General features: G+C 49.5%; 1 protein-coding gene across 3 annotated transcripts in view; it reads left to right on the forward strand.

Annotated features, from left to right (window-relative positions):
- Window positions 1–25,779, forward strand: part of JPH3 (junctophilin 3) — a 123,587-nt gene that overhangs the window by 14,191 nt on the left and 83,617 nt on the right. For 2 of the 3 annotated variants that reach the window (XR_012154539.1, XM_073308146.1), the window contains exon 2: window positions 18,030–18,807. The exons of the other annotated variant lie outside the window; for it this stretch is intronic. Coding sequence is in view for 1 of the 2 variants with exons in the window: in XM_073308146.1 (XP_073164247.1) it covers window positions 18,030–18,807 (778 nt within the window). In the remaining variant the exon portion in view is untranslated. The remainder of the gene's footprint in view (window positions 1–18,029; window positions 18,808–25,779) is intronic. 3 annotated transcript variants of the gene reach the window in all.

Below are 25,779 nucleotides of genomic sequence, written 5' to 3' on the forward strand. Positions count from 1 at the left end.
CTTCTGCCCTGCAATACTCTGCTTGTGACTTGCCTTTCTAGCCAGGTCACATTCAGTTCCCGCCACTTCTGGAGCAAACAAAGAGCCCAATGAAGTAAATTCAAGCAAACTTAACTCTTCCCCCCTACTCTGACTCACTCCTCCTGGGCTCTGCAGGGTGGTTGTTCTGCTGTTGTGCAGAGGGATGCCTCCCAGGGCTTTCTTCCTGGCAGCCCAGCGCCAAACTCAACAGTTCTCTCTCCCCTTGTGTCAGCATGGTTCCACACCACGTGAGGGGACCCAGGCCCTCCTTCTCTGGGCTCCAGTCCAGGGACCCTGTGGCAGGCAGCTAAGGTCTGCTTCCTCATATGCTTTGCTGCTTCCCTGGACTTCCTCCTAGCTTGGCCTTCCTTCAGGCCTTTACCAACAACCCCTCCCTGAGCTTCCGGTACCTCTGCCCCCTCTAGGCTTTTTTTCCACTCTAGTCTCCTGAGAGAACTACAAGAGTTTTTCCCTTTCCCAGTTGACTTTTCCTCTGAGCTTCCTCCCTTTATGGTCACCACCCAGCACCTCCCTGGCCTGAGCTTCATCTTCATTTGGGCCTGGCCCACCCTCCAGGTGCAACCAGGAGCACTCCTTCCTCTATCTCCAGTTAACTCTTTCATTACACACCCTGTCACAAGCTCCTTTTTAAAAAGAAGGTCTCACCACCTGCTTGCAAGCACATTGGGAATCTCAGGGCCTGGTTTCCCTCTCCCTGGCACTGCTTTTGGCCTGGAGAAGTTCTATCACCTTCCTGATTCGTGCCTCCATGAGTAAGAGAAGAATCAGCCCAAGCGTTTCCCACCAGTGATGAACAGAGGCATCTCTTGGGATGTTTGAATTGTATATTAAAATGGAGATGATGCTCATGAAAGCTGTTGGGCTGGCAGCATGGGAGAGCAGGGGCCTGTATGTAGCCACAGCCTGGGTAGCATCCATGCAACCTCAGCCCCACTGCCAGCTGCTCTAGAAGAGCCACTTGCAAGGGCGAGGGGAATGCAATCTCCATGGCTCAGTCACTCCTTGGCCCCTCTGCTGAGACTGCCAATATGGAGACCAATTAATGCCAGTTATAAATAGTGAGGTGGGTTCTGTGACAAGGACACCAGCACCTGAGCTGAGACCCCCCCCCCGCCCCCATCTCACATAAGTCACCCAACCATCAGCAAGTAATGTTTTCTGTTTACTGTCAGCCTGAGCTGAATTTGAACTAATGAATGAGGGGGAAAAGGCTCTGGGTCCTGAAACTGGGCCATGCAGTCTCCTTTTGCCTCTCACACTTCAGTTTCCTTGGGACATATTTTCTGAGATGCTAAATATGCTTTTTAAACAACTGCATGAATATTACCATAGATACAGCTCCCCAGGCCTCTCTGATACTGAATTGCTGGCAAGTGATATCTGTACAACACGCTTTCTTGTGTCATAATTCAGAAGATCTCTTAGAAGAAGATATGGCAGAGAGATCTGCCCAATTATTGTCGTTAGACTCCTTTAATTAGTATACTACAGACTCTACAGATAAGAGAGAAGGTGAACTCACCAGCAGGATTAATAATGAAATAAACTAACAATTTGCAAGGTACAATTCATTCCATCTGGTTTTGCAATGTGGAGAGGCAGTTTGGGCCCTTCAGACCTAATTGCAAAGCCCCCCTGAGTGCTATAGTGAGGTGTCCACATTTTGGATTGCTGCCTTGGTCTGATATTGTCCTCATACCATGCAAATCTGGACATGCTTCAAATAGCACATGGAACAACAAAGAAACTGAGTTTTTGAAGCCTGCCACTCACAACCTCTGCAAAGGGCCAGGTACCTATATCCATCTGTCTTATCTATTTTAGGCAACCTGAAAAACAGCCAGAATTGTAGTACCTTGCACAGACATAGCCTTGCTAACCTGGCATGCACGGTGACAGTGTAGGCCTTCCCTGCACCCCACCATGGCCTGGGGTGGCACTACAGCACCCTGCCTCAGTTTCCCCTGGTCTCAGAGCCACTTAAGAATTCCACACAGTCCAAAAGCTATGTGACAAAATTCCCAGGCTGGGGGTTCTACTCTAATACATTCCCCCCCCCCAAAAAAAAACCTTAAAAATCTTCCCCCCCAACCCACTTTCAGTCAGACCCAGTTCCTCCTACCTCAGGATCTGTTCTTCTCCATCAGCTCTCCTTTCCAAGAAACACCACAGTTCTTCTCCCCTGGGCTGTACAAATCCCCATAACACCCTTCCCCTAGAAGGGGAACTTTCACCCCATTCTCAGGCTGGGCCCAACCTCTCCTCCCTAACCAACTATCTCTTCCTGCTCTCGGATAACTGGGGAACAAGCCAGGCCTGCTCTCTCACTGCACCAGTTCCTGGCTGTCCCTTCTTTCCTGCAGCTCTTTATGAGGGAACACCTGGCCCCCTTCTCAGCTTTATCTAAATAGTGAACAGGGCTGGCTGGCCCCAGGTCCTTAAAGGGGCAGGCCACCCTATTACATGCACTAAAAAACAACTGGCACTTAACTGGGGGCTATTTTTATTTATTTCTTCAACTCAATTTTTGTAACATAGGGAAGGAATATTTTTCTAAATGCATGATTCTTTTGACCTGACAGTGTCAGAATAACAACACTTAGCACTCGGGTGCCACTCTGCAGCCATACACTTCAAAGCACTTTATGAAGGTATCTATCTCCATTTTAGAGATCTGGAGACTGGCAGAGCTAGGCTAAGGACCTTTGAGGGCAAGTGCTAGGTCCACAAACCAATCAGTGTGTTTTATTCCTATCTGAGTGTTTCAGACACGATCCCTAGAAGGTGAGGAACATGCTGGCCTCAAACCAGGACAAGCACTTATATGCTTAAAGTTAAGCATGCATGTAAGTAGTCCCATGTGCTTAAAGTACAGCATGCACTTAAGTGCTCTACTCACTGGATCAAGGCCAAAGAGCTCAGCAACTTGCAAGCTTTTAGAGATGTTTGATGAGCCCGTTCCATAGAAGGAAAAATTTGATGGAAGAACGGTTCAGCCATTCAAAAAACCCCTGATCTCTTTTGTCCGTCTGATGGTGTAGACAGGAAATGCCAGATTTTATAGTCAAATAAATGACACTGCATTTGGTGAATGAAATCCACAAGAATTGTGTATGCTGAGGGATAGAAAGGCTGGTTCTAAACTTTTGATTGGGTATAATAGATGAGCAATGCTAGTGTATCAATTTAATGTGCCAGACCTGGCATTTTGCTCTTATACTCTCTATGATACAGAACCTTCTGGGCGCTGTTTATTGATTTGAAACTCAGGCTCACTGGGATATCCTCCAGGGAGCAAGAACTTGTTTTTGCGAGTTTCCCAGGGGATGCCATTCATACCATCTTACTCCAGTACCAAAACAAACAATAGAAAGCAGGCCACTCAACCTGAAGTAGCAGACAGCACACTGAACAGTCATCGCAGCATTGCATGTCACGTGGCTATAGTTTCTTTCATGTGCCGAGTATGGTATCGGTTATTATAAATAAATCTGACACGTCTCTTCAGCGGGGGGAGGGGAGGGATATGCATTTTTTTTTGAATAGTTGAACCTCTTTTCCAAAATGTTCTCCGTCTCTTGTTTTCCAGTTGATAAAATGAGCCTAGAGTACATCTCTTTACACTCATTTACAGGAATTAAATCAATTGAATAACTTTTTAAACTGTGCCGCAGATTTTTGAAATTGTACAGGTGATATGGAGCTTGTCATTTACACATGTAGTTCCTATCGATGTGTGCACAGCCATGGGAATGCTTTTGGCTAGTTAGCTATTCAACTTCCCCTGCACCTTCCCTGTATGTTGTCTACTTATATGCTAAGCTCTTGGGGTAGGCACCTTAGGCCACAATTTTAAAGGTATGGGCATTTAGCTGCTTTCAAAAATCCCACTAGGCACCTAACTGCATCTTTAGGTACCTAAATACCTTTGAAAATCTGGCCCCTTGTCTTCATATCTGCCTGTAAACTGCTTAGTGCATAGTGGGCATTATACCAATAATTAGTGCCCCATTTGGAACCTGGCCAGGGCTTTTAACTTCCCTTCACTTACTAAGTTGTGATGGGATCTTCCATAACTACATGTAGTCTAGACCTCAGGTTTTAAGTCTCACCTGAAAGGTAGTACAGCACCTCTTAGCACCAAGCTGGGGCACTGGTGCAAGACTGGTTCTGGGAGAAAGACACCACCACTAAGTCACCATTACCACTTCCCATAGTTTGGAGTCTTTGGAGGTCAAAGGAGTACAATCTCTAGGTAGCAGGGCTGAAGGAGGGGCATTTGAGAAGGTTGCTTCTCCCATCCACTCAAGTGGAAGGAGGAATGTATGGTTCGGATAAGTGGGACGGAAGGGCAGGGATTGTTTCTGAAATGAGAGGCACGAGGACAGAAAGCAGGTGCCCTTTATTTCCCTGCTGTCACACTGCCCTGGGATAAGCTGTAAAAATACCTTTCCTAAAGCCAGATCTACCCTACAGATTTATATCAGTATAACAATGTCGCTCGTGAGTGTGAAAAATTCACACCCCTAAGTGACACAGTTATACTGACCTAACCCCGTAGTGCAGACAGCGCTATGTCCATGGGACAGCGTCTCCCGTCAACACAGCTACAGCCTCTCCGGAATGTGGATTAACTATGCCGATGAAAGAAGCTCTCCCATCGACACAAGAGCACCTTCACTTGAGCACTAAGTAAAACAAAACGAATAGAACATCATAATTCTTATTAAGTCCGTAACACTCCAGATCTTTCAAGCACTTTGGAAAGGGGAAGATTGATTAGCTCCTAACACCTGTATGAATTGCTCAGGTATTCACAATATTATCCCTGCTTTTCAGATGGGAAAGTTGGGGCACAGAGAGATTGTTCACCCATGACTGGCACAAGGCAGCAGAATAATTATAATAATGCCTAACTCTTCATCAGGAGATCTCATCACTTTAAAAAGGAGGTCAGTATTGGTCCCTTTCCGGTGCCTCAGTTTCCCTAGCTGTAAAATGGGGGTAAGTGACTTGTCCAAGGTCACCCAGCTGGCCAGCGGCAGAACTGGGAATGGAACCCAGATCTCTAGTGTTGCAATCTAGTGCTCTGTTCACTAGGTCACACTGCCTCCCCAAGGATTAGTGCTCTAGAGCCCAGGTTTACGCTCACTTCTGTAACCAGCTCTGTGCAAGGTGACCCCTGCACACATGGGGATCTGCTGGCAGGATCATCACCTAGAGATCCATTCTGATCCCTGCTTTCAGAACCGTGCTCAATGGACGCGACACTTCGGGGGTCAGATTGGACCCCAGCTGTTCCCTTGGGTGGTTCAGTTCCAAAGCAACCAACTCTGCCTTTCATACACTTGTTCCCAGCTCCTCACAAGGGGGTGCTGGGAGTGTTTGTAGCAGCAAACACATAAGATGCTGTGGCAGAGGAATGAGACAAAAACTATTCACCAGCCTTCAGCCCACCAGACATCTCTGCCCATTAGTGTCACAATGAGCCCCACCATGTTATCGCACTCGATACAGCTAGCACTTAACTTCTGGCTTCACCCAGGGTCAAACCCATCAGCTGGGCTGAACTTGCTGCTAGACCCCCACCAGCACCCAACTGATTTATTACTGCCATCAACAGCTATGTCAGGGGTAAATCCTCTGCCCCTGCCCAGCTCTAGGCCTGCATTCAGGAGTGTCCGGTGGTGCTGGAGGTAAAAGAATCCTCCCCCTTCACCAGCAGGCAGTATGAAGCCATTCTGTGGCCACTATGGCAGTATGCAGAATACATCATCAGTATCTTCCCCATCAAGGATGTGGGGCTCACCCCCCCCGGAAACACTTGTTGCTCTCCCTCTCTTGGCCATTTTGAATAATCGTGTAACTGGGGTCAACTGCCTCCCATGCAACCCCTCACAGCCTAGGGTCATGCTACAGGCTGTCTGCCTCAGTCTCCCCACTTGGACTGTTCAAATAAAATGTCCCTTCAGACCTTTTCTTGGTCAACAATACCCCTCTTTGAGGACTAGGGTTATTAATATAAAATGAACAGCAAATGAAACTCAACATCCCAAAACAAGTCCATCCCTAAGTCCACACAACACAAGATTTCTCTTCCTCCTCTCAGACCTTCCTGCCCAGGGTCTCTGCAATCCCTCTTTTAGCTGGACAGGGTCTTTCCCAGGCATCCTCGCCTGGTCTCAGGGTCTTCCTTACAGGAGCCTTTCCAAACTCTGCTATGGATTCCAGAGCTTCTCCTCCTACCGCACGGCAGCTTTTCATAGGAGGATCACCTGAGCCCTTTCAGGTGTGGTGCATTCTGTAATCAGGGTTGGCTAGCTCGAGCTCATAGGAGACAAGCCACTCTGTTACAAATCTTATATGACATCCATCACCCTACTATGTAAGGTTCTCTGAAAAGTATGAAGTGGGTACAAAGCGATAGCTTCTCTCTTGCTTCCCCCCCACACACCCCAACGAGCAGGGCCTGCAGTTTGGCATGTTATTTATTTAGTGTTTGCTGTTCTGACAGGTAGACCAGCTCAGGGAAGAGGGTTTTGCATTTTGCTTGGAAGGTGATGGGCCAAGTGCATTGAAATCTTTCAAAATTTTGATGAAAGGCGGGGAAAATAGTGAATGGAATTTTTTATGACAATAGTTTTTGTCCTTTTTCCAATCTAGCTCTAGTGTGGGAGTTGTGGCCTCACAAATCTCTCTTCCAGGGGTGAGTTCCCGATTAGCAGGTCAGGTCAGGTGCCAGGAAAGAGCTGAATAATGAGGCCCAGCGATGTTACCTTTGCGACTTTCCAATTCTCCGGCATGTGGAACCTTTTATCCTAGAACTTCAACCAAAAATCACCTGTCAGACTCCACTCATTTCTTCCCTCTTAGCTGCCTGCAAAGAGACACTGTCCATTCAAATTTGGATTTGTGTGAAAAGATTTTACAAAACCTAAAGACCAATAGAAATGTTTCTAGAGTTAAAAAAAAAACAAAAAACAAACCCCAACAACTCTGGAACCAGTTGTGAAATAAATAAAACCTTCCCCTAAGGGTTTGGCAACCCAAACAACCAAAGACTATAAACAACAATGAAACTGACCTCATCGACTGTAACAGCCGAAGCTGAGAGAATAGAGCACAAAGGGAGGGAAGTCATTTGACTTTTTACGATTCTCCCCATTGCTGTTTTTGTTAATAATGTGGGAAGAGCTTTTGTTCACAGTGTGTGACTACTAAGGGTTTGCTCCCAGGTTTCACTAGATTAAAATTTTTTGCCTGACTCTGGAGCAGATCCCAAAGTGACAGTGCCTCTTTAACCTTTGGCAAAGGCTGTTATCTGGCCTTTGCCTTGGGAGCAGCTGATCTCTGTTATTTCCTGTATCTTCGATGCACACCGTCTAATTCTTTCCTTCCCAGAGCAGGAATTAGGATCTCTGCTGCGGGCAGTTCACCATCCTTCCCCTCCTTGATAAAAAGAAAAGCAAAAGAATCAGCCATTTTCTTCTCTCCCCCCACCCTGTTGGCCCACAATCTTTTCTTTTTTTACTTCTGGTGAGTCAGTTTCCTCTCTTGCACTCCATCTGGTACGGATGCAGCTGAAGATTTTGCTATCGTCAGGAGGAATATTCTCAGCAATCCATCTTTCAGCATGTCAATTTTTTCCCCCACCTCCAATTATCTTTCCAAATTATTTTGGTTCATGTATGTGTGTGCGCGCATGTGAGATCTCCTTGTTGGCTAGTTTGTGATTCTCAGAAGCCTGTCGCTTGTTGACACAGGAACAGAGATTGCACAAGCCAGGATTACTCAGATGTCAGAGGGAAAGAGTTAGAGGGGACTGCAGAAAAGGGATATAAGGTTATGATGGTCTAGTGGGAAAAAAATGACCCCTTCCTCCATTTTGATGCTATTAGCCAGGGTGATGTTCACCCCAGTGCAGAGACCCCGCACCAACTTTCTGACACTCCAGTCATGTCAAGAAGCAGAGCACTGGGAGGGGCAGCAACCAAGAAGTGGAATGCAAAAGCTTTTACATACACTCTCTCTCTCTCTCCTGGAAAACCAGCATGTGTGAAATTAGAATCAGGCCCGCTTAGTTATTCATTCTGGCCCTGCGTCTGCTCCCCCTGAAGTGAATGGCAAAAGTCCCATTGACTCCCATGGCTCTTTTCACAAGGGCGGTGGTTGGGATTCCAAGGCTTGGATTCCCAACTTTCACCTTCTTTCCTTGCATTTGTTCTTTCAGCAACTGCCATCAAGCATTAGCCCCAACCACATGGCCCTGGTGTCCATGTCCACGGCAGCCTGTGGGATGCTGCTGACCGCATAATGGACGCTGCATTTTCCTAAATGCACTCACACCATTACTCTCATGCCGTTCATGCTTCGGGTAGCACTTTGCGTTGATTGATTACGCAGAAAGTGCTACACAGCAAATGGCTGTTGCTCTAGTTGTATTATCAAAGTAAGTACTGGACTTTTGACAAAAAATATAGCAAGAAAGCATTTCCTTTCAGCATTCTAGCCCACAGGGCTGGCTCATAGTTGCTCCATTGCTCTTTTGCATTGGATATGCCAGTGCAAAGAGACCACAAAGCAGCCACCTGCAAATGAATAATTCTTGGCACAAGAGCATGTCTGTGGGAACCACAGTGCTGGCAGAGCAACCCCAGAGCAACCCTTCTAGCAGGAGACCCCCGTGCAAGGGAGGGCAGCTGGAGCATTCTTACTCTCCGGTTATTCTGTGCCATTGGCATGTCCGATAGCCTGCTAGCAGTGTTGGTTCGGAACTGTTTCCCTTACTGCCCTGGGTTGTAATCATGTCAGTTCTCATGAAATATGAGCGGGATTAGGCTAGGTCAATGAAAGACCATCACAAATTACCTGGGAGCTGCAGGAAGAGTTGCCAGTAATTCAGTGGGTGGTGGTTTATCCTTTATCAATATTGAGCCATTATCTCAGCATGGCAATAGGGGGCCCTACAGGGCCCTGAAATAATCCCATGGCACATTTTGCAATAGTGGGGTAAAGGGATCATCCCAGGTGTCCTGCCTTTATTCCAGTCTTGGGTAATGACAGCACGTTCAACATACCTAAAATTCCCCATGCAGTTTCATTTGGATATAGGATCCTCAGTCCTGCTGACTTCAAAAGATCAAAAATGAGGAGCTGGACCCCCCAAAATCATAAGGTTTTTTTTTTTTTAAAGACCATGTTGTGTTTTTTGGTCCCTGTCCATCCCCAGCGCAAGAGACAAGTGTATGAGACAATCCGTGTTTCCCACTCTCCCAGATTTATTGAATAAGGCGATTCTGGCCCCAGCGGACGGAGCTCTCACCCTCATGTCTGCCAGTCCCCTGCCCAACTATTAATTCTGCTCCTCCTTTACCCCCACATCCATCAGTTCAACCCCCCCACCAATTCAGCTCCCCCAATCCCCATCCCATTAATTCTGCCCCCATCAGTTCAGCCCCCTACCTCCCCTCTGCTCCTCCTGTGGCTCTCCACCCCCCTTTCCAGGCTGGGGGGGCAGCAGGGTCCCCCCACCCCCTCCAGGCTCAGGGGGGCAGCTCCAAGGGTTCTTCATCTCCCTCTGCCCCTTCCCAGGCCAGGAGCTGCAGGGAGGGAGAGGGGAGGAGCAGAGGGACTGTCCTGACCCCCTTGCCCACAGGAGGGCAGAGGGGAGGATGGGGCAGACCCATGCTAAGCTGTTGGGCTCTTTACTTCCCCCTCCCCTCCTGGTGGCTATGGGGAGGGAGAGGGAGAGCGAGCTCTGCCTACAGCAGCTCCAATTGGCCTTTCTGCCCCAGAAGGCAGGCACATTGGGTGGGCAGCATGGACCCAAATTCTCTAGAGGGCCGGAGCATCTTGCATTATTGAGAGACTGGGTCCAGCCCCGGCCCAAATCCCGCTGGCTTCTTCTCCACTTCCCGCCCTAATCTGTTGGGCAGCATTGTTGTGCGCTGTCAGATGGAGGGCATGTTCCACCCTAGAGGGGACTGCATGGCAGCAGGAATGATCTGGCATCTTATACATAGGGTGTAGAAGCCCTGACTCACTGATGACGCTCTCGCTCAGTGCTGGGCGTGGCATAGCAGTTTTTTCCTCTGTTCATGCCCAGATGTTGGAATGTTTAGCTGTTCTAAAAGGCTTAGAATCTGAACAAAGAAATGAATGTTCATTTAGAGGGGCAGCTCAGCTCCCCCAAAACACACGCCAGGCCTCAGTTGATTTCTTTGCTCTTTTTCATTAGTGCCATTACGCGTTCCCACCCACCAGGCTGATTGAGATGCTGGCAGCTGTGCTTTCTAGCCAATCCCCAGTAGCAAAATCCAGCGTGTCTGTGTCCGACGGGAAAGGAAACAACCATGGAACAATATACATTTAAGCTACCCTCCGGGGGAAGGGTGATATGGCTTGTGTTTTACTCTCTGTTGCACCAGGAATGGCGTGACAGAAGGAAACCGCTGGGTGGGAAACCTGGCCTTGTGTCTTCCCATTCTCTTCGGCAGTGTTTCCCAAACTATGGCCGCCGCTTGTTCAGGGAAAGCCCCTGGTGGGCCAGGCCAGTTTGTTTACCTGCCGCGTCCACAGGTTCGGCCGATCGCGGCTCCCACTGGCCGCGGTTCGCTGTTCCAGGCCAATGGGGGCTGCAGGAAGGGCAGCCAGCACGTCCCTCGGCCTGCACGGCTTCCCGCAGCCCCCATTGGCCGGGCACAGCGAACCGCGGCCAGTGGGAGCTGTAATCAGCCGAACCTGCGGACGCGGCAGGTAAACAAACCGGCCCGGCCCACCAGGGGCTTTCCCTGCACAAGCAGCGGCCCTAGTTTGGGACACACTGGTCTCGGGGTTTGGTTAAAAAAGCCGAACCAAACCTGCTAAGGAGCAGAGAACAATTGTTCCTGGCCACATGCAGTTCTGAAAATGGGTTTTAAGGCCACACATTGGCTAGGTCATCTCTGGCAAAAGAGGCTGCAGTCTCACTGTGTCCTTCACGTTGATAAAGAAATACACAGACAATTGCTTCTGCTATAACTTGGGGCAACCAATTTGCTCCCTGAGGGCCCTCAGAGATTTGCTCTGTCTCTCCCTGATAGTTTTTCATTCTGCTCTTCTGTGCAGCCTCTGGTTTTCAGGAAAGACCTGGATTTTTTTTATTATTATCTGGCTTAATCCAATTTTTCAGCTGGGGATTGACTGAGATACAGAGAGGTCAAGTGACTTGTGTGGGGTTGGAAACTGAGTCAAGTGACTCAGATGGGAGGGGGAGAGTTCAGAACTTGAGCAGAGAAGCCTACAGCTTGTGTAGCTGTGCTAGGCAGTGCCTTATTCCTCCGTCCCCCCTCTCTGCACTGACAGTGTGTATCCCCTCCTCTGCACCTGCTCCTGCAGTTGAGAATGTAGGAAGGAAGCAAAGATGGGTCTAGTCCGGTACCCGGGAGCAGGCAGCCTGGAATGCGGAGAAATTAGGATCTCATTTTGCTCTCAATCCTGCTTCTAGGAGGAAGCAGGGACCAAAGGCTATGTGGCTGGGTTATGGTCCTTAGGGTTGAAAGAAGGGAGTTTGAGGCTTGGGGAAGAGGGCTTGGGGAGAGTTGAATCCTTTTTCCTTAGGGTGTTCCCTGATCATGTTCCCCAAAGTTTTCTCTCACAGGGACAAGCCCAGGGAGGAATTCACTGGCAAGACAGCTATGCAGGAGAGAGAGCGACTGCATGGTACCCGTTCAGCTGTAACTATGAACAGAATTGACATTAGGCTTCTTGGATATACCACTGATACTGAAGTAAGGAGCATTCCTTGATAGCAAGGATGTTCCGGAGGCAGTGTGGTCCTGTGGACGCGGCCAAGGGCTAGCAGTAAGAGGTAGGGTCTTTTCCTGACTCTGCTACTGACCCCAAGAGGCCAATCTCTGTTGTGCTAAGGCCCCTTTACATAATACTGGTGCCATAAAGGCACCTGTAAAGGGCAGACAGGCCCCAAGAATACCCCCTGCATGAGGGACCTTTCCCATCAGTGGTGAACAGCCAAAATGGCCCTGTGCCAGCCCCTGTGGTAAGGGTCACGTCAGGAGGAGGAGACATGGCCAGAGGGCACTGGCTGTTCTCTGCATCTCAGGGCCCACGCGAAGCCTTGGTAAGAAGAGTGTGAGAGAGATGAACTGGGGCCTGAGGCTCCTAATCTCCTGCTCAGAGCACTGGCCTTCTTTTCTTCAGCTGTTTCCTGGGGTATGTCTACATTGCAATAAAAAGCCTGCGGCAGTGTGTCTCAGAGCCCAACTGAGGGGGTTCAGATCTAGACCCCCATGAGGGGGGGAAAAGGTCTACACTGCAGTTTTATAGCCCTGCAGCCCGGGTCCTGAAAGCCCGAGTCAGCTGACTTGTCACAGGTCTTTTATGGCAGTGTCGACATACCCATGGTGTATGGCCCTGACATGCAGCCTCTCTCTCTGGTCATTGAACCCCCCCAGCCCCAAATGCCAACATGAGTCCCTGACCTTTCCACTTTCTCCCTCCCACCTCTCCCTGCACCCATAATCCGGACTCCCCTCCCTCCTGTCCTATACTAATCCAATAAACCCTCAGTAAATCCTCTGTCTGCCGCTGGCTCTTTCCCTGTTCCTTCTTGGAGTAAGTCTGGGCGAGATCCTCTCTCTCGGACTCCAGTGCAGCTGGTGAGGGGCTGCTGCTTGCATTGCTTCAGTTTTGCTCCTGGCTCAGGCATGCCTCTGCAACAACTAATGTTTGAGCCCCTGGAGCAGTCCATGTGCCCCAGTGGAGGCCTTCTGAAAATGCCATTTGGATGCACATCCCCCCACATCACACTGCCTTGGTGCCCTGACAACTTGGGTGTAACCAGATACTAGCTTTGAAAAGCCCTTGCAGGCTCATCTCCAGTTGAAACCTCTAACTGGAGGCACAAATGGCTGGAGCAGCTCGTCAGTGTTGGAAAAAAATTAGCATTAACCTTGTATTCAGTTTTTGGCTGTGTGTGTGTTCTCTCTGCGTGCTGCGCTGGCTCTGGCCAGAGAGCCTGTACAGCAGGTTCCAATCGAACTCTCCCGAAAACCACAGACTCGGTTTGTACAGTGAAGACACTCGGCCAGGTTTATTGACCATGAAGCACGGTCTTAGCTCCCCGGATCAATATCTACAATTACACTAGCACATGTATGCTTGTGACAATGGATGTGGTTCAGTGAATGACGGGACTTTCCATTCCCCGCCTTGGGTGGACAAAGACACCTGTGACCACTCTTTTACATACTGATACAAACAAGTTATATATTGCCTCTCTGACATGGTTAGTTACCACCCTTTATCTTGTATAAGTAGGTTTGATCAAAACATCTCTAGCCAGCACCCTGTCATCCTGACCTTACCTTTCAGAAGGGTCAGTGTGTCCCTGAACCATCTTGGGAGAGTGTGTTTATATCATAATCTTGTATCGGGGTGCTCTGCAATGGGTTTACGTGAGTGTCCTGTGCCTAGCACTTCTTAGGAGGGTTTGCATTTTTGCAATACTAGCCCTGTTCTTGCCAAGTTCTGTGAGCTTGCAAGTAGGTCTGCGTTGTAACAGGGCCTGACTTTTGCTCATAGCTTGACTCTCGCTAACTTTCCTTTATATCAGCAGAGCCTGATTACTTCCGTTCAGGCCTTTGGCCTCATACCAGGCCCCTTATACCAGGCCTCATGTCTCAGGCTCTTTCTTTCTACAACAAACCTATTTGTGCCTTAGTCCAGGGACCAAATGCTTTGAAATCCTTAGATAGAAGGTACCAATTATTATTATTACATATTATTTAGCTTATTGTAGAAAACAGATAGCACTGGCTCTAGGGGGAGGACTAGAGAGAACCGACCAGACTTTCCCATCTTGAAGTTCTATGCGGCAAATAGCCTAGTAAGGTCTTTTAGAAAGGATGAGCAATGTGAAATTACAAGGACTGTTGATCCTCACACGTCAGGGTAATAATACCACCTAGCCCTTCTCTCACACTTTTCAACAGTCTATCTCAAAGCACTTTAAAAAGCACATCAGAATCATTAGCCCCATTGTACAGATGGGGAAACTGAGGCACAGAGCAGGGTAGTGACCCAACAGCCCAGCAACAGAGCTGGGACTAGAATCCAGATCTCCCAAGTCCCAGTTGTTTCGGATAAATCAGCCTGTGGAAGCTCAGAGCACAAACCTGTTACCTTTGGCTCAGGAAAGCAGAAGCAGAAAGTGTATCCAACTTCTCTGGCGACTTTGAGACATACCACAGGATGCACTACTATCATCCCTCTTCCTCAGTGTCCTTATGGGCTCTTAAGGAAAGTAAGATCCTGATCCAGCTTTAAGTCAAGTCATTGGGACGACTCAGGTGTTTAAAGTTACACACATGCTTAAGTGCTCTGCTGGCTTGGGGCTTTAGCAAGAGATATGGTACAGCTGCAATGCTTTTAGTGTGCTGATGACATTCAGTCTAATATCTCTGTCTCGCCCAGCTCACAGAGTGCTTCTGAGAATAGAGATAAAAGGGAGGTGATGATGATGTGCTGGGAGGAAGCAAGCAGAGAATTTGGCGGAGGTTTATGTCCCTCGCTTGTAACTGACGTTCACAGTCTGGGGGGCTGGTTACATTCCCAGTGGCTCCCAGATGAACGAATAGCCTTAGTAGCCAGGGTGGCTGTTTCCCGTTTGTATCTGGTTACAGCACTGTGTCCTTTTCTTTCATATGTGGGAATCTCATTGCTGAAATCCACTCATTGCCTCTGGATTGGACAACTGCAATGTGCTCTAATTGGGGCTACCCCGAAATCCACTCACAGGCTAGTGCAGAACACATCAGCTCATTTGTTAAATGCCATCGCTCATCCCAATCACACCGCACCAGTGCTCTGTGATCGTCGCTGGCTGCCGTTTAAGGTATTGGTTTTGACCTATCAAGCCCTAAATTGCCTGGGACCGTCCGACCTGAGACACCTCTCTCCCTGTGCCACATTGCCTCAATTGTGACCAGCGCGGAGGTGCTCATGTTGGAGCCCCGCTTTGGTTTATGGGCTTGTCTACATGGGGACATGCAGGAAAATTAATCTGAATTAACTACAAGTGTGAATTTGAAGGGGCTTAATTAAACTGCATTCAATCCCTGTGTGGATGCTGCTATTTAGAATTAAAGCGGACTTAATTTGGAAGTGAATTAAGATAAAGTGAATTAAGGCCACTTTAATTCTGAATGAAGGTTGTTCACACTGTGGTTAATGTGGTTAACTAATTCACTTCAAATTCACACCTTCACTTAATTCAGATTAATATTCCTGGATGTTCCCATGTAGACAAGCCCTGTAAGGGAGGGGACTGCTGGCAGGTTGTTTCTTATGCGGGCCCCTCCATTTTGGAATTCACTTCCTCTCAGTCCCAAGTAGCTTCGGATCTGCGGCCTTTCGAAATGTGTTTGAAGAGAACTGAGGTGCTTGTGAGAGCGTGGGGGCATTCCTTTGGGAGACTCAGGTGTGGGGACGTGACTGGCTGTTATTTTGTGATCTCCTGTTTTGTTTTTTGTTATTCATTTGGATTGTATTTTTGATTAGCTGGCAAGGCCTAAGCAGGTCAGGTGTCTAACTCCCATTGATGCCAATGGGAGTTAGACACTTAACACACTGAGGTGCTTTGAAAATCCCTGTAGGTGCCTAGCAGCATCCTTAGGTGCCTGAATCCCTTGGACAGTCTGGCCCCTAGAGCCCAGGTCAAGAGTTTTTCACAATTTGAATGTGCCACAAATTAATAATACCGTCAAGAAGACCAAAATGATAGGGTTTCGGTTTGAACTGTTTGAGGCAGGCTGGGCTTTCTGTTTTTCTCATCTAAAACACACCAAGTAGGCAATGCAAATAAGAGACCTGGCTTCCCCCACTCCATTTTTCAACTCAGGTGGACAAATACAGTAGGACAGGACTATTTAAAAAACAATTGATGTAACCGATGGCAAACAATATTCGGACTGTAAGGCTTGGCCAAAAGATGAGCAAGAGAAGGTGATAACCATAACTGCACAGAAGTGTCTGACCAGCATAGATTTCAAGGAGGGAGCAGGATTATGTACTGAATTTCCAATAACAGGGAATAAAGGGAAATTTAGATTGCATTTTAGGAAATATATCCTAGTGGTGTGAGCTGGGGGAAGTTCTATGGCCTGTGATATACAGAAGGTCAGATTAGATTCTCCTAATTAGCTCTTCTGACCTTAACAGCTATGACCTATCAGGCTGTACAAGAGTCTTGTAAAGGAAGCAGTAGAAGCCCTATTGCTCAGGACACTTAGCACTGGAAAACACTGCAGGGAACAACCTTCCACCAGACACAGGGATGGGCTTGGAAAAACCTAACAGGTCACTAATGTCTGCATGATTATTAGCAAGGGCAAAGAAAGTGTCATGCTGTACGCAGAGAGGATAGAAAGACTTTATCAGACTAAGTCCGAGGTCATAATCTGGGCTTTACCGGGGCCATTTTTATCAAGGTTTAGTTTCATTTTGGTTCAGAGAGGAGTCACTGTTCCAGCAAGTCTATTTTCTGAAGCCCTTGCGGTGTCGGAGTCAGTATGGTACAAAGGAAGGGCCCAGTTTTGGAAGGTGCTGAGTGTACCCAGGGTGGTGCTAGGCAGAGCCCGTTGGTGTTAGAGGGAGTGCAGGGAGCAGAGCACTTTGCAGGAGGCTGTCAGCACATTGATGGATCAGGCCTGAGAGAAGGGATTTGCCCAGGGAGGTTGTGGAATCTCCATCATTGGAGATTTTAAAGAGCAGGTTAGACAAACACCTGTCAGAGATGGTCTAGATAATACTTAGTCCTGCCATGAGTGCAGGGGACTGGACATGAGACCTCTTGAGGTCCCTTCAAGTCATAATTCAAATTTCTATGAAATAAGGTAGATGGCTTCTTAGCAAAAACTTAACTCCTGCCCACCGCACATTATCACTTCATGGCTGGCAAAGCAAGGAGTGTTTACTAGTGTTCATAAATACCTCATTGTGCACTCAGTCAACTTGGAAACTCTGGGCCCTCTGGGCCCAGAAAGGATTAAGCCACTATTAAGACTAAGATCTGCAGTTAAAATGCCTGGGATAAAATTACAAAGGACGTTGATCCCGGTGGTTCAGGATACGAATGAACATCAGCTCAGGGCAGGAAGACAGTCCTACCCCCCCACCCCCACACGGAGTACTGCACACTTACAAATGTAATAAGGATGTTATGCCTTCCCATGGACTGTTACTTATAGCCCTCAAAACTGCACATACCTTTGCACCCACAATTACTGCAAGCGCCCATGTATACATGTAGACTCCTAAATATCTGTAAAGTAACCCAGGTAAATGCCCATGCAAACGTAGGAGTGCAGGTGGGTGCATGTTTCTGAATGTAATATCCAGAGGGGTCTCTAGGCATGTGGCCTTTATTTCTCTATTGCTGCTTCCTTCCACTGCTCTTTGGATGGAAGGCGGTATGTATAGAAATAAATCTTTTGTAATGTACCAGCCAGCTTTGATCACTGTCGGAGGCCAGTGACCAAAATAGATGGGATTTCAGTCTGCTCTAGGATAAGAGTTCCTGGGCTCTGTCTCCCTGCTCTCTTTCCTTTCAGGTTAGGGCGTGGGTGTGATAGGCAATTCCTGGAAGGATAGGCCCATGTGATGTGGTGCCTTGGCTGTTTCCTATTATTTCCGAGCCGACTCCCAAGGGAGCTGAAATGCATTCCTGAAAACTTGCTAAGATATTTCTTCCTCCTTCCCCCACCAGCACACTGGCTGCCCCCAGAAATGAGACAGGCCTGGACTAAGAACACCTCCAGGCTTGGGAGGGGGGGTTGGATCTGGATCTGCCCTTTGCTGGGTTCCCATCCTCCCAGTAATGAATCACTCAGAGATTGCTATGCTCCTGTATACAACCCGCCAGGCAGGGCTCTGTGCAGTGCATAAATCAAGCTCTCTCTGGTTTTTTCCTCCGGCATCTCTGTTCACAGGGACGTACCAGGGCCAGTGGGCTGGTGGCATGCGCCAAGGCTATGGCGTCCGGCAGAGCGTCCCCTATGGCATGGCTGCTGTTATCAGGTCGCCCCTGAGGACATCCATTAACTCGCTGCGCAGTGAGCACACCAACGGCACGGCGCTGCACCCTGACTCCTCGCCCGCCGTGGCCGGCAGCCCCGCTGTCTCCAGGGGCGGCTTCGTCCTCATGGCCCACAGCGATGCCGAGATCCTCAAAAGCAAGAAGAAGGGGCTCTTCCGGCGGTCCCTGCTGAGCGGGCTCAAGCTGCGCAAGTCTGAGTCCAAGAGCTCCCTCGCCAGCCAGCGCAGCAAGCAGAGCTCCTTCCGGAGCGAGGCGGGCATGAGCACCGTCAGCTCCACCGCCAGCGACATCAACTCTACCATCAGCTTGGGGGAGGGGGAGGCCGAGCTGTCCGTCATCGAGGATGACATCGACGCCACCACCACCGAGATCTACGTGGGTGAGTGGAAGAACGACAAGCGCTCAGGCTTCGGGGTCAGCCAGCGCTCGGATGGCCTGAAGTACGAGGGAGAGTGGGCCAACAACAAGCGCCACGGCTACGGCTGCATGACCTTCCCGGACGGCACCAAGGAGGAGGGGAAGTACAAACAGAACGTCCTGGTGAGCGGCAAGCGGAAGAACCTCATCCCGCTGAGGGCCAGCAAGATCCGCGAGAAGGTGGATCGGGCCACCGAGGCGGCAGAGAGGGCAGCCACCATCGCCAAGCAGAAAGCGGAGATTGCGGCTTCCAGGTAAGGCAGCCCCGTTGTTATGTCTGGTCATTACAGAGAGGAGGGGAGGTCAGGGGAGATGTCGGCTGGCAGAGTAGCCGAGAGCCCATCACGTTGCTGTGACTCTGATCTCTATGGTATTCTGTGTGACCTGTGGTGTCCCTCATGGTGGAGGAGAGACAAGGTTTGGCCTTAATGAATAGAACAGGGATTCTTTATTGGGGCTGATGGACACAGACAGAGCCTGTGGTTCTCTCTGGCTCTCCAGCTCTCACGGGCTGATAGTCACAACCTGAGCTGCTCAGTGTCACCCAGGGCTCCTTGTATCCTGGGCTGGACTTTGCAATAATGGAATTGACTGTCTGACTGTGCTACCTTATTCTAAGCAACAAATGAGGGCTCCCCCACCCATCTGAACCATCACGTTTGCCGCGTGATCTCCATTCCCCAGCACAGTGCTTTGTAACTGGGAGCCTTTAATTTGCACAAAAAGGGCTCAGTTCTTCAATCCAAATGCAGGCAACGCTCGTCTGGATGTCAGGAGTTACGTGCTGCAGGGTTAGGCCACAAAGCTCAATGTGCCTGATTTTCAGTCCCTGGCTTCCCACTGCAATTTTGCACCACCACACTGATGTGTGCAGTTTGCTGCATGCATAGGTGACAGTTTCTGTACAAAACTGTCTGTGCCAAAGTGGACAGGTTGGGATGTGACTGCAAATCTGGGCCAGTATTATTAAGGTAAAGAAGTAATAGTTTTATTGGCCACATGCAACCAGCTTGGAAACCTCACATATGTTCCCAGATATCCTGTCCCTGCATAAACTGGGTCTCATATAAAACCAGGGATGGATTCTTCAAGGGCTGTCTCAACATTACTTGTTCCAAAGTCCTGGTCAGGTGTAGGGAGAGGAACTTTCAGGGCACTAAAGCTATGAAGGTGAACAAATGTGATAAGCTGGTTGCATTAAATCAGCCTAGAATTCGGCTCTGCATAGATCTCACCAGCCCTCTGTTTGCTAAGGGTGGCAATCGTTTGTGCTGAACTCACGGGATAGACGATTCTCATCTGAAGCCAACTGTGCCCTGAGGTGAAAGGTCAAAGTCACAGCAGCTCAGCCACACCAGAGGCACGTTCAAAGGATGTTCTCACGTCCAGAAAACTGGTGCTGGGTGTCGAATTAAGTGAAGAAAGCAAAACAAAATCTCAATTAATATGCGAGCCCCAGGCAGCATGTGCTACTGTTGTCCCATGTGACGCTGGTGGCACCATCTTCCCCTGTGGCAGCCAGGACAGTGGCAGAACCCCAGGTTCATTTGGTGGCAACCTCACGCCAATACCCAATGAGCAATATCTATAGCAATACCTACACAGGGGGTCAAAGCTCATGACCCTGTTTTGCAGCATTGCATCGCCTGCTGCAGGACAAAGGCTGAGAAGCTGCAGCCCTGTTTGTCAAGGAACTGGGCATCAGCTGTGATTCACGGTTTCCTGGCTCAGCACCCTCTTAGCCGGTGACTCTTTCAGCCTGGTATGCAGAGATTTAGCTGTGCAACAACCATTAAAGCTTAGCAGGAGCCAAGCAGCTTGGTCTCCAGGTACTGCATGTGAACTATGCCCCTCACTGTCAATATTGTGGCATGGCCTTGGTGTTTAATTTCCTCTCCCTATTTCTTTACCGGTGGCATCACTTGTATGGGACACAGTGACAACACAGCTGTCACTTAGGAGGTGCTGTGTGTCATTAACCCCTCTGCATCCTGTTTTGAAGCCCTGCATTAATGGGGACCATATCTCTAATGCCAGACAGAAGGGTTCTCTAGAGGTTACTCCCCTAGTATTTTCTTGCTGGTCTATAGCTCAGAGAAACCTCGTGGGTCCGAGCCGATGCTTATAAATAATAAATAAGATTTCAAAGGGAAGAAGAGACAGATCCCTAATTACAGCTGCAGCTCCGGGAAGGGTTTGCCCTTTGCTAGGCTCTTTTATTCTTCTCTGCTTAGAGAGCAGGGGCTCCGTGTACCCAGTGGTGAGCTGGAGCCGGTTCTCTAGAACTGGTTGTTAAATTTAGAAGCCCTTTTAGAACTTGTTGTTCTGGGGCTGGAGCACCCACAGGGAAAATTTGATGGGTGCAGAGCACCCACCAGCAGCTCCCTGCCCCGCCCGGCCCCAGCTCACCTCCACTCCGCCTCCACCTCCTCCCCTGAATGCGCTGCCCCGCTCTGCTTCTCAGCTCCTCTCCACTTCTCGCGAATCAGCTGTTTGCATGGGAAGCCGGCGGGGGGGAGGGGGTGAGAAGCAGGCAGCGGCTTTGCGCTCAGGCCCAGGGAGGCGGAGGTGAGCTGGGGCAGGGGGGGTGTGAGGGGGCCACCCACACTGCTGCAGGTAACCCGGGAAGTGCGCAGGGGAACTGCTCCCCTCCCCAGCTCACCTCCGCCTCCCTGGGCCTGAGCGCAAAGCTGCCATTTGCTTCTCCGCCCTCCCTGGCTTCCCCTGCGAACAGCTGATTCACAGGAAGCTGGGGGGGTGGAGAAGCAGAGCGGGGCGGAGCGTTCAGGCGCGGAGGCAGAGCGGAGGTGAGCTGGGGCCGGGGGCGGGGCGGGGAGCTGCCGGTGGGTGCTCTGCAGCCACCAAATTTTCCCCATGGGTGCTCCAGCCCCGGAGCACCCACAGAGTCGGCACCTAAGGTGCCACTTTTGATGTGATCAGTGGGGGGAGCAGCCGCTCCCCATGCTCCTCCCCAGCTATGCTCTCCTGCCCCTAGGAGCCAGAGGGACCTGCCGGATGCTTCCTGGGAGCTGTCCCAGCTAAGCACCACCGGGACTCCCCACCTCGCCCCCCGGCAGGTCCCTCTGGCTCTTCGGGGCGGGGTGGGCACCCACTACGGTGGCCCACAAGACCCTCCTGCCCAGTTCTGGGGGCAGTCAGGGGAGGGGGGTGGATGGGGCAGGAGTCCCCGGCGGGCGGGGGTGGGCCACGACCCCCTCGTGGGAACCGGTTGTTAAGATTTTGGCAGCTCATCACTGCGTGTACCCAAGGAATTCCTGCATGTCCCAGGAAACCAGGCACTCAGCCTAGAGATGTCTTCCTGAAGCTCTTCTTATTAACCACAGAGCAGCGCAAAGGACCTGAGGGAAAGACCCAGTTTTAGTTTTTAATTACACTTGGAAATTTTTCTCTCTTTGGGCCTGTGTTTGTTCTATCTAATCTATCTATCCATCCATCCATCCTTTTCCACTCTTTCTCTCTGGGCCTTTGTGTATGTGTGTCTCTCTCTCTCTTGGACTTTGTTTTCCTGTTCTCTCTCTCTTTCCCAGTGCTGACCTGCTCTTGGGTACATATTGGCAGATGCTTGCTAGGCTGTGTGATTAAATGCAGAGCCCCTGGAAGACCAGCACGCTATGCCACTCACTGATGGTCACAATGCTTTCCGTGATTCAGCGGCAGGGACATTTCCATCAAAGCTAGGGCAGGTGGGCTGCGCAGGGGGAAGGCCTCACTGTGACCCACTTTCCCTCCTACCCACTCTCATCCTATTTCCCTCTGCATGGCTCACCTGGGTGGCATAGTGCTGGCCTCTCAGGTATGGGAGCTGCGTGTGCCTTATCTCACACTTCTCGTAGCGCTGCTATGCTCTGTGCCTGTTCTGTGCCGCCCACGAGACTTTTAGCAAGATCCAGAGAATTCCTGTCAGTCAAGGGAAAACCCATTCATCAGGGTGAGGCGGAAATGCAGCGTCGCCCACCTGAGAAGCTGCTGGAATGCAGGGACGATGGCCTTGCAGTCACTTGGCTGAGGAAATCTCATCTGGGCCTATGTGCCTCCCCTAAAGCCCCCACCTGGAAAATATCCATCCCAGGGCTAGAATAAGAAATACACGTGTTGCCAAAAAACAAACCAAACAAAAAACACTTCAGCTTTATATGAAAAAAATGATCCTATTTTCAGATCTCTGTAAAAGCCTTGGGAATGCTGGGGTTGGGGGAAAAAAAGAGTCCTCTCTCTCCCTCTTTCCTTCTCTTTCTTTAAATATTTAGAGCCAAATTCTATTATTATTATTGTAAACTGCTTGTATTACAGTAGCACATAGAGGCCCCAGTTGAAATCTGGGCTCCATTGTGCAAGGTGCTGTCCATACACACAGGAAGAGTCAGTTCCCGCGACCAAAGGGTTTACCGTCTAAATAGACAACACAGTCAAAGGGCAGGGGAATGGAAGAATCATTATACCCATTTTACAGCTGGGGAACTGAAAAACAGAGAGGAAGTGACAAGGTCACACAGGAAGTCTGCGGTAGAAGTCACAATCGAACGCAGAGCTGCTCAGTACCAGTCCCGTGCCTTCTGCAAAAAAACATCCTTCTGCCCCATGTCCCCTGTGCAACCCTAGAGAATTCACTGGGGAGGCTGTGACCCTTCAAATTCAGTGGACACACTTTCCCCACAAGTTAGAATAGTTTGACAGTGGGTTGGATTTCAGGTCTTGGCTACTCCACCATGACCTGCATTTTTTCATTAAGGCATTAATGCTTGTGTATATCAAAGAGGGGTGAATTTTAGAGCTCTTGGCAGTGAGCATAGGGGTGGTAGAGCTGGCTGGAGATGAGCAGTTGCTGTGGGGGTATTGTGCAAGCATGCCCACCCAGCTCTGCTAATGTCCCACAATCCAGACCTATGTTGCACCTGTGCTCTTCCAGCTCCAACACACAGCTGTGCTAATGAACCCTAGTTCTGACCTACAGCCCCCTGGCTATTCCAGATGTGGGATCCCCATAAAGATCCTCCAATGTCCCTCATTCCTGACCCACTCCACCCCCTTGCTGATCCAGTCCTGAGCTCTCCTGTGCCCCTCAGTCCCGATCTGCCACTCCCCATACTATTCTAGTCTTTTGGGCTCCCTCCATTTTCTCTGCTGATATTTCTGCATCCTGACCTGCCACCCCTTCTGATATTCTAGTGCCAGCTTTCCTTTCAATGGACACTGCAAATTTAAATAAAGTAATAATGGCATTGATTCCCAGCCCATTCAGCAGCCCAGTGACCAGGCAAAAGCATGGGGGAGTGTTATCCAACACCTCCCATTACCCAGGCTCCTCACTGTTTGAAAAGCCTTGCTAAGTAGGCACTGTTCCAATCCTATGTTTGTCCCACGAGAAGTTCCATTTATTCCTTTCCTTGTACCAGTGTCCCCTCTCCCATTCCATTCTTAATAGAAATCTTTAGACTTATGGAAGCTTGGTTGTGGAGCAGTGGTGGGGAGTAGGGAGGGACATGTGCTAATGATGTGTTCAGAACAATGTGATCCAGAGACAGATTAAACTATTCTCTCTTTGTAGCCAGCTAGCTAGATTTATACAAATGCGCATGACAGATATACACAGCTAACTCACTGGTTCCCAAAATCTACCTGAGAGCCTAATGACTCAGAACCTACTCCAGGCAAAAGAGAGGAGGGCTGGGGAGAAAAGGCTCCTCTGTTGATTAAATGTCCCTTAATATTACTGCTCAGTGCCTTAAGGCTGCAGTGCAGAGATGGTTTATTACAGCATAGCATTTCCTCTCTGTTTTCTGAGTGAGATGAAATTAATTAGAAAGGAAAGGGGGGAGAAAAAGAAAAGAAGTCTGGTGCCACCCAGCTCTAACCGGATAAGACAAACTGTAAGTTTCAATCACCCGTATTCAAAGTGACACTTAAAAACCTTTATCAGAAAGTGGGCTGGATCTCTTATCTGAGTGTGAATGAGCCTCCTGGGCTTATTTTTTGAGCATATTTGCATTTGATGATACTTTCTAACTGGTGTTGTATCAAATTATTGTCAAAGTTTAGAAAAGAAAAGAGAAAATAACGGTAGAACACAAGCAAGTCCAGATCAGGCAGCGTGGTTTTGGGGGCCTGGCTGATCTGATCCACCCCCAGGTCTCCTGCAATATCATGAACTATTGCCACGAGTATTGGCTGCAGTGCAAAAGCTGTGCCTTTTGTTCTGATAGGAGGTGCCTTATCTGAGCACCCGTGAATTCTTCATCCCATGGTGGTAACTCACTCATAATAGAGGAGCGGGGCGTGTGATTGATCTGTCCTGAAAGACCAATAACGCAGGAGTGCTGGAGGAGACATAATTCAGAAATGGCGATGCTTCAATTAGCTTGTGGCATTTAAAGTTATAGCTTCTATTTGTTTGTTTTTTTTTAAAAGGAAGGAAAATATCAAACTGGACAAGTGTGCTTGTGTTTGTAATTAGCTCTCCCCCACCCCAAAACACTCAATGCAGCAGAAATCCAGGGCCAAGAAAATGGGGGATGGAAGGAAGCTTGCACTGAGCTCTGCCCCCGGAGGAACACGCCCCTCTGGGGAACAAGCTCCTTGTGAGTGCATGGGATCTGAAGCTGTAGTAGCCACAGGTGGTTATCTCATCAGATCTTGCAAAATGAGTTGAATCAGCCCTGGTCAGTGCTTAGCTTGGAGGCTTGCAAGGGAAACCCAGGGCAGTGGAGGAAGGGCTGCTGGTGACTCCATAGGTGACCCCATCTCCTAGTACTGAACCTACGCCCTTCACTATGGGGCCCTGTATCTTTCAGACAGAGGTGAAAGTAAGTCGGTACGGTCTGGTATGACATACCGGCAAGAGCCAGTACGCTGTGCCAGACTGGACTGGCTTCCCTAGGCTGGCGATTTAAAGGGCCTGGGACTCCCTGCAGTGGCCAGAGCCTGTGGCCCTTTAAATCGCCGCCCAAGCCTGGCTGCCGGAGCCCCAGAGTAGTGGTGGCAGGGCTCTGGCGGTGATTTAAAGGGCCAGGGGCTCTGGGCGCTGCAGGGAGCCCCGGGCTAGCGTCAGCAGGGCTCTGGCGGTGATTTAAAGACCCTGGAGCTCTGCTGCGGTAGCGGCGGCCAGAGCCCTGGGCCCTTTAAATTGCCCCAGGGCTCCCAGCCACCTCTGCAGCTGGTAGCTCTGCGGGTGATTTAAAGGCCCCGGGCCTCCCAGCCACAGCTGGAGC

The sequence above is a fragment of the Lepidochelys kempii genome, chromosome 12, assembly GCF_965140265.1.
Source record: "Lepidochelys kempii isolate rLepKem1 chromosome 12, rLepKem1.hap2, whole genome shotgun sequence".
Classification (NCBI taxonomy): Eukaryota; Metazoa; Chordata; order Testudines; family Cheloniidae; genus Lepidochelys; species Lepidochelys kempii.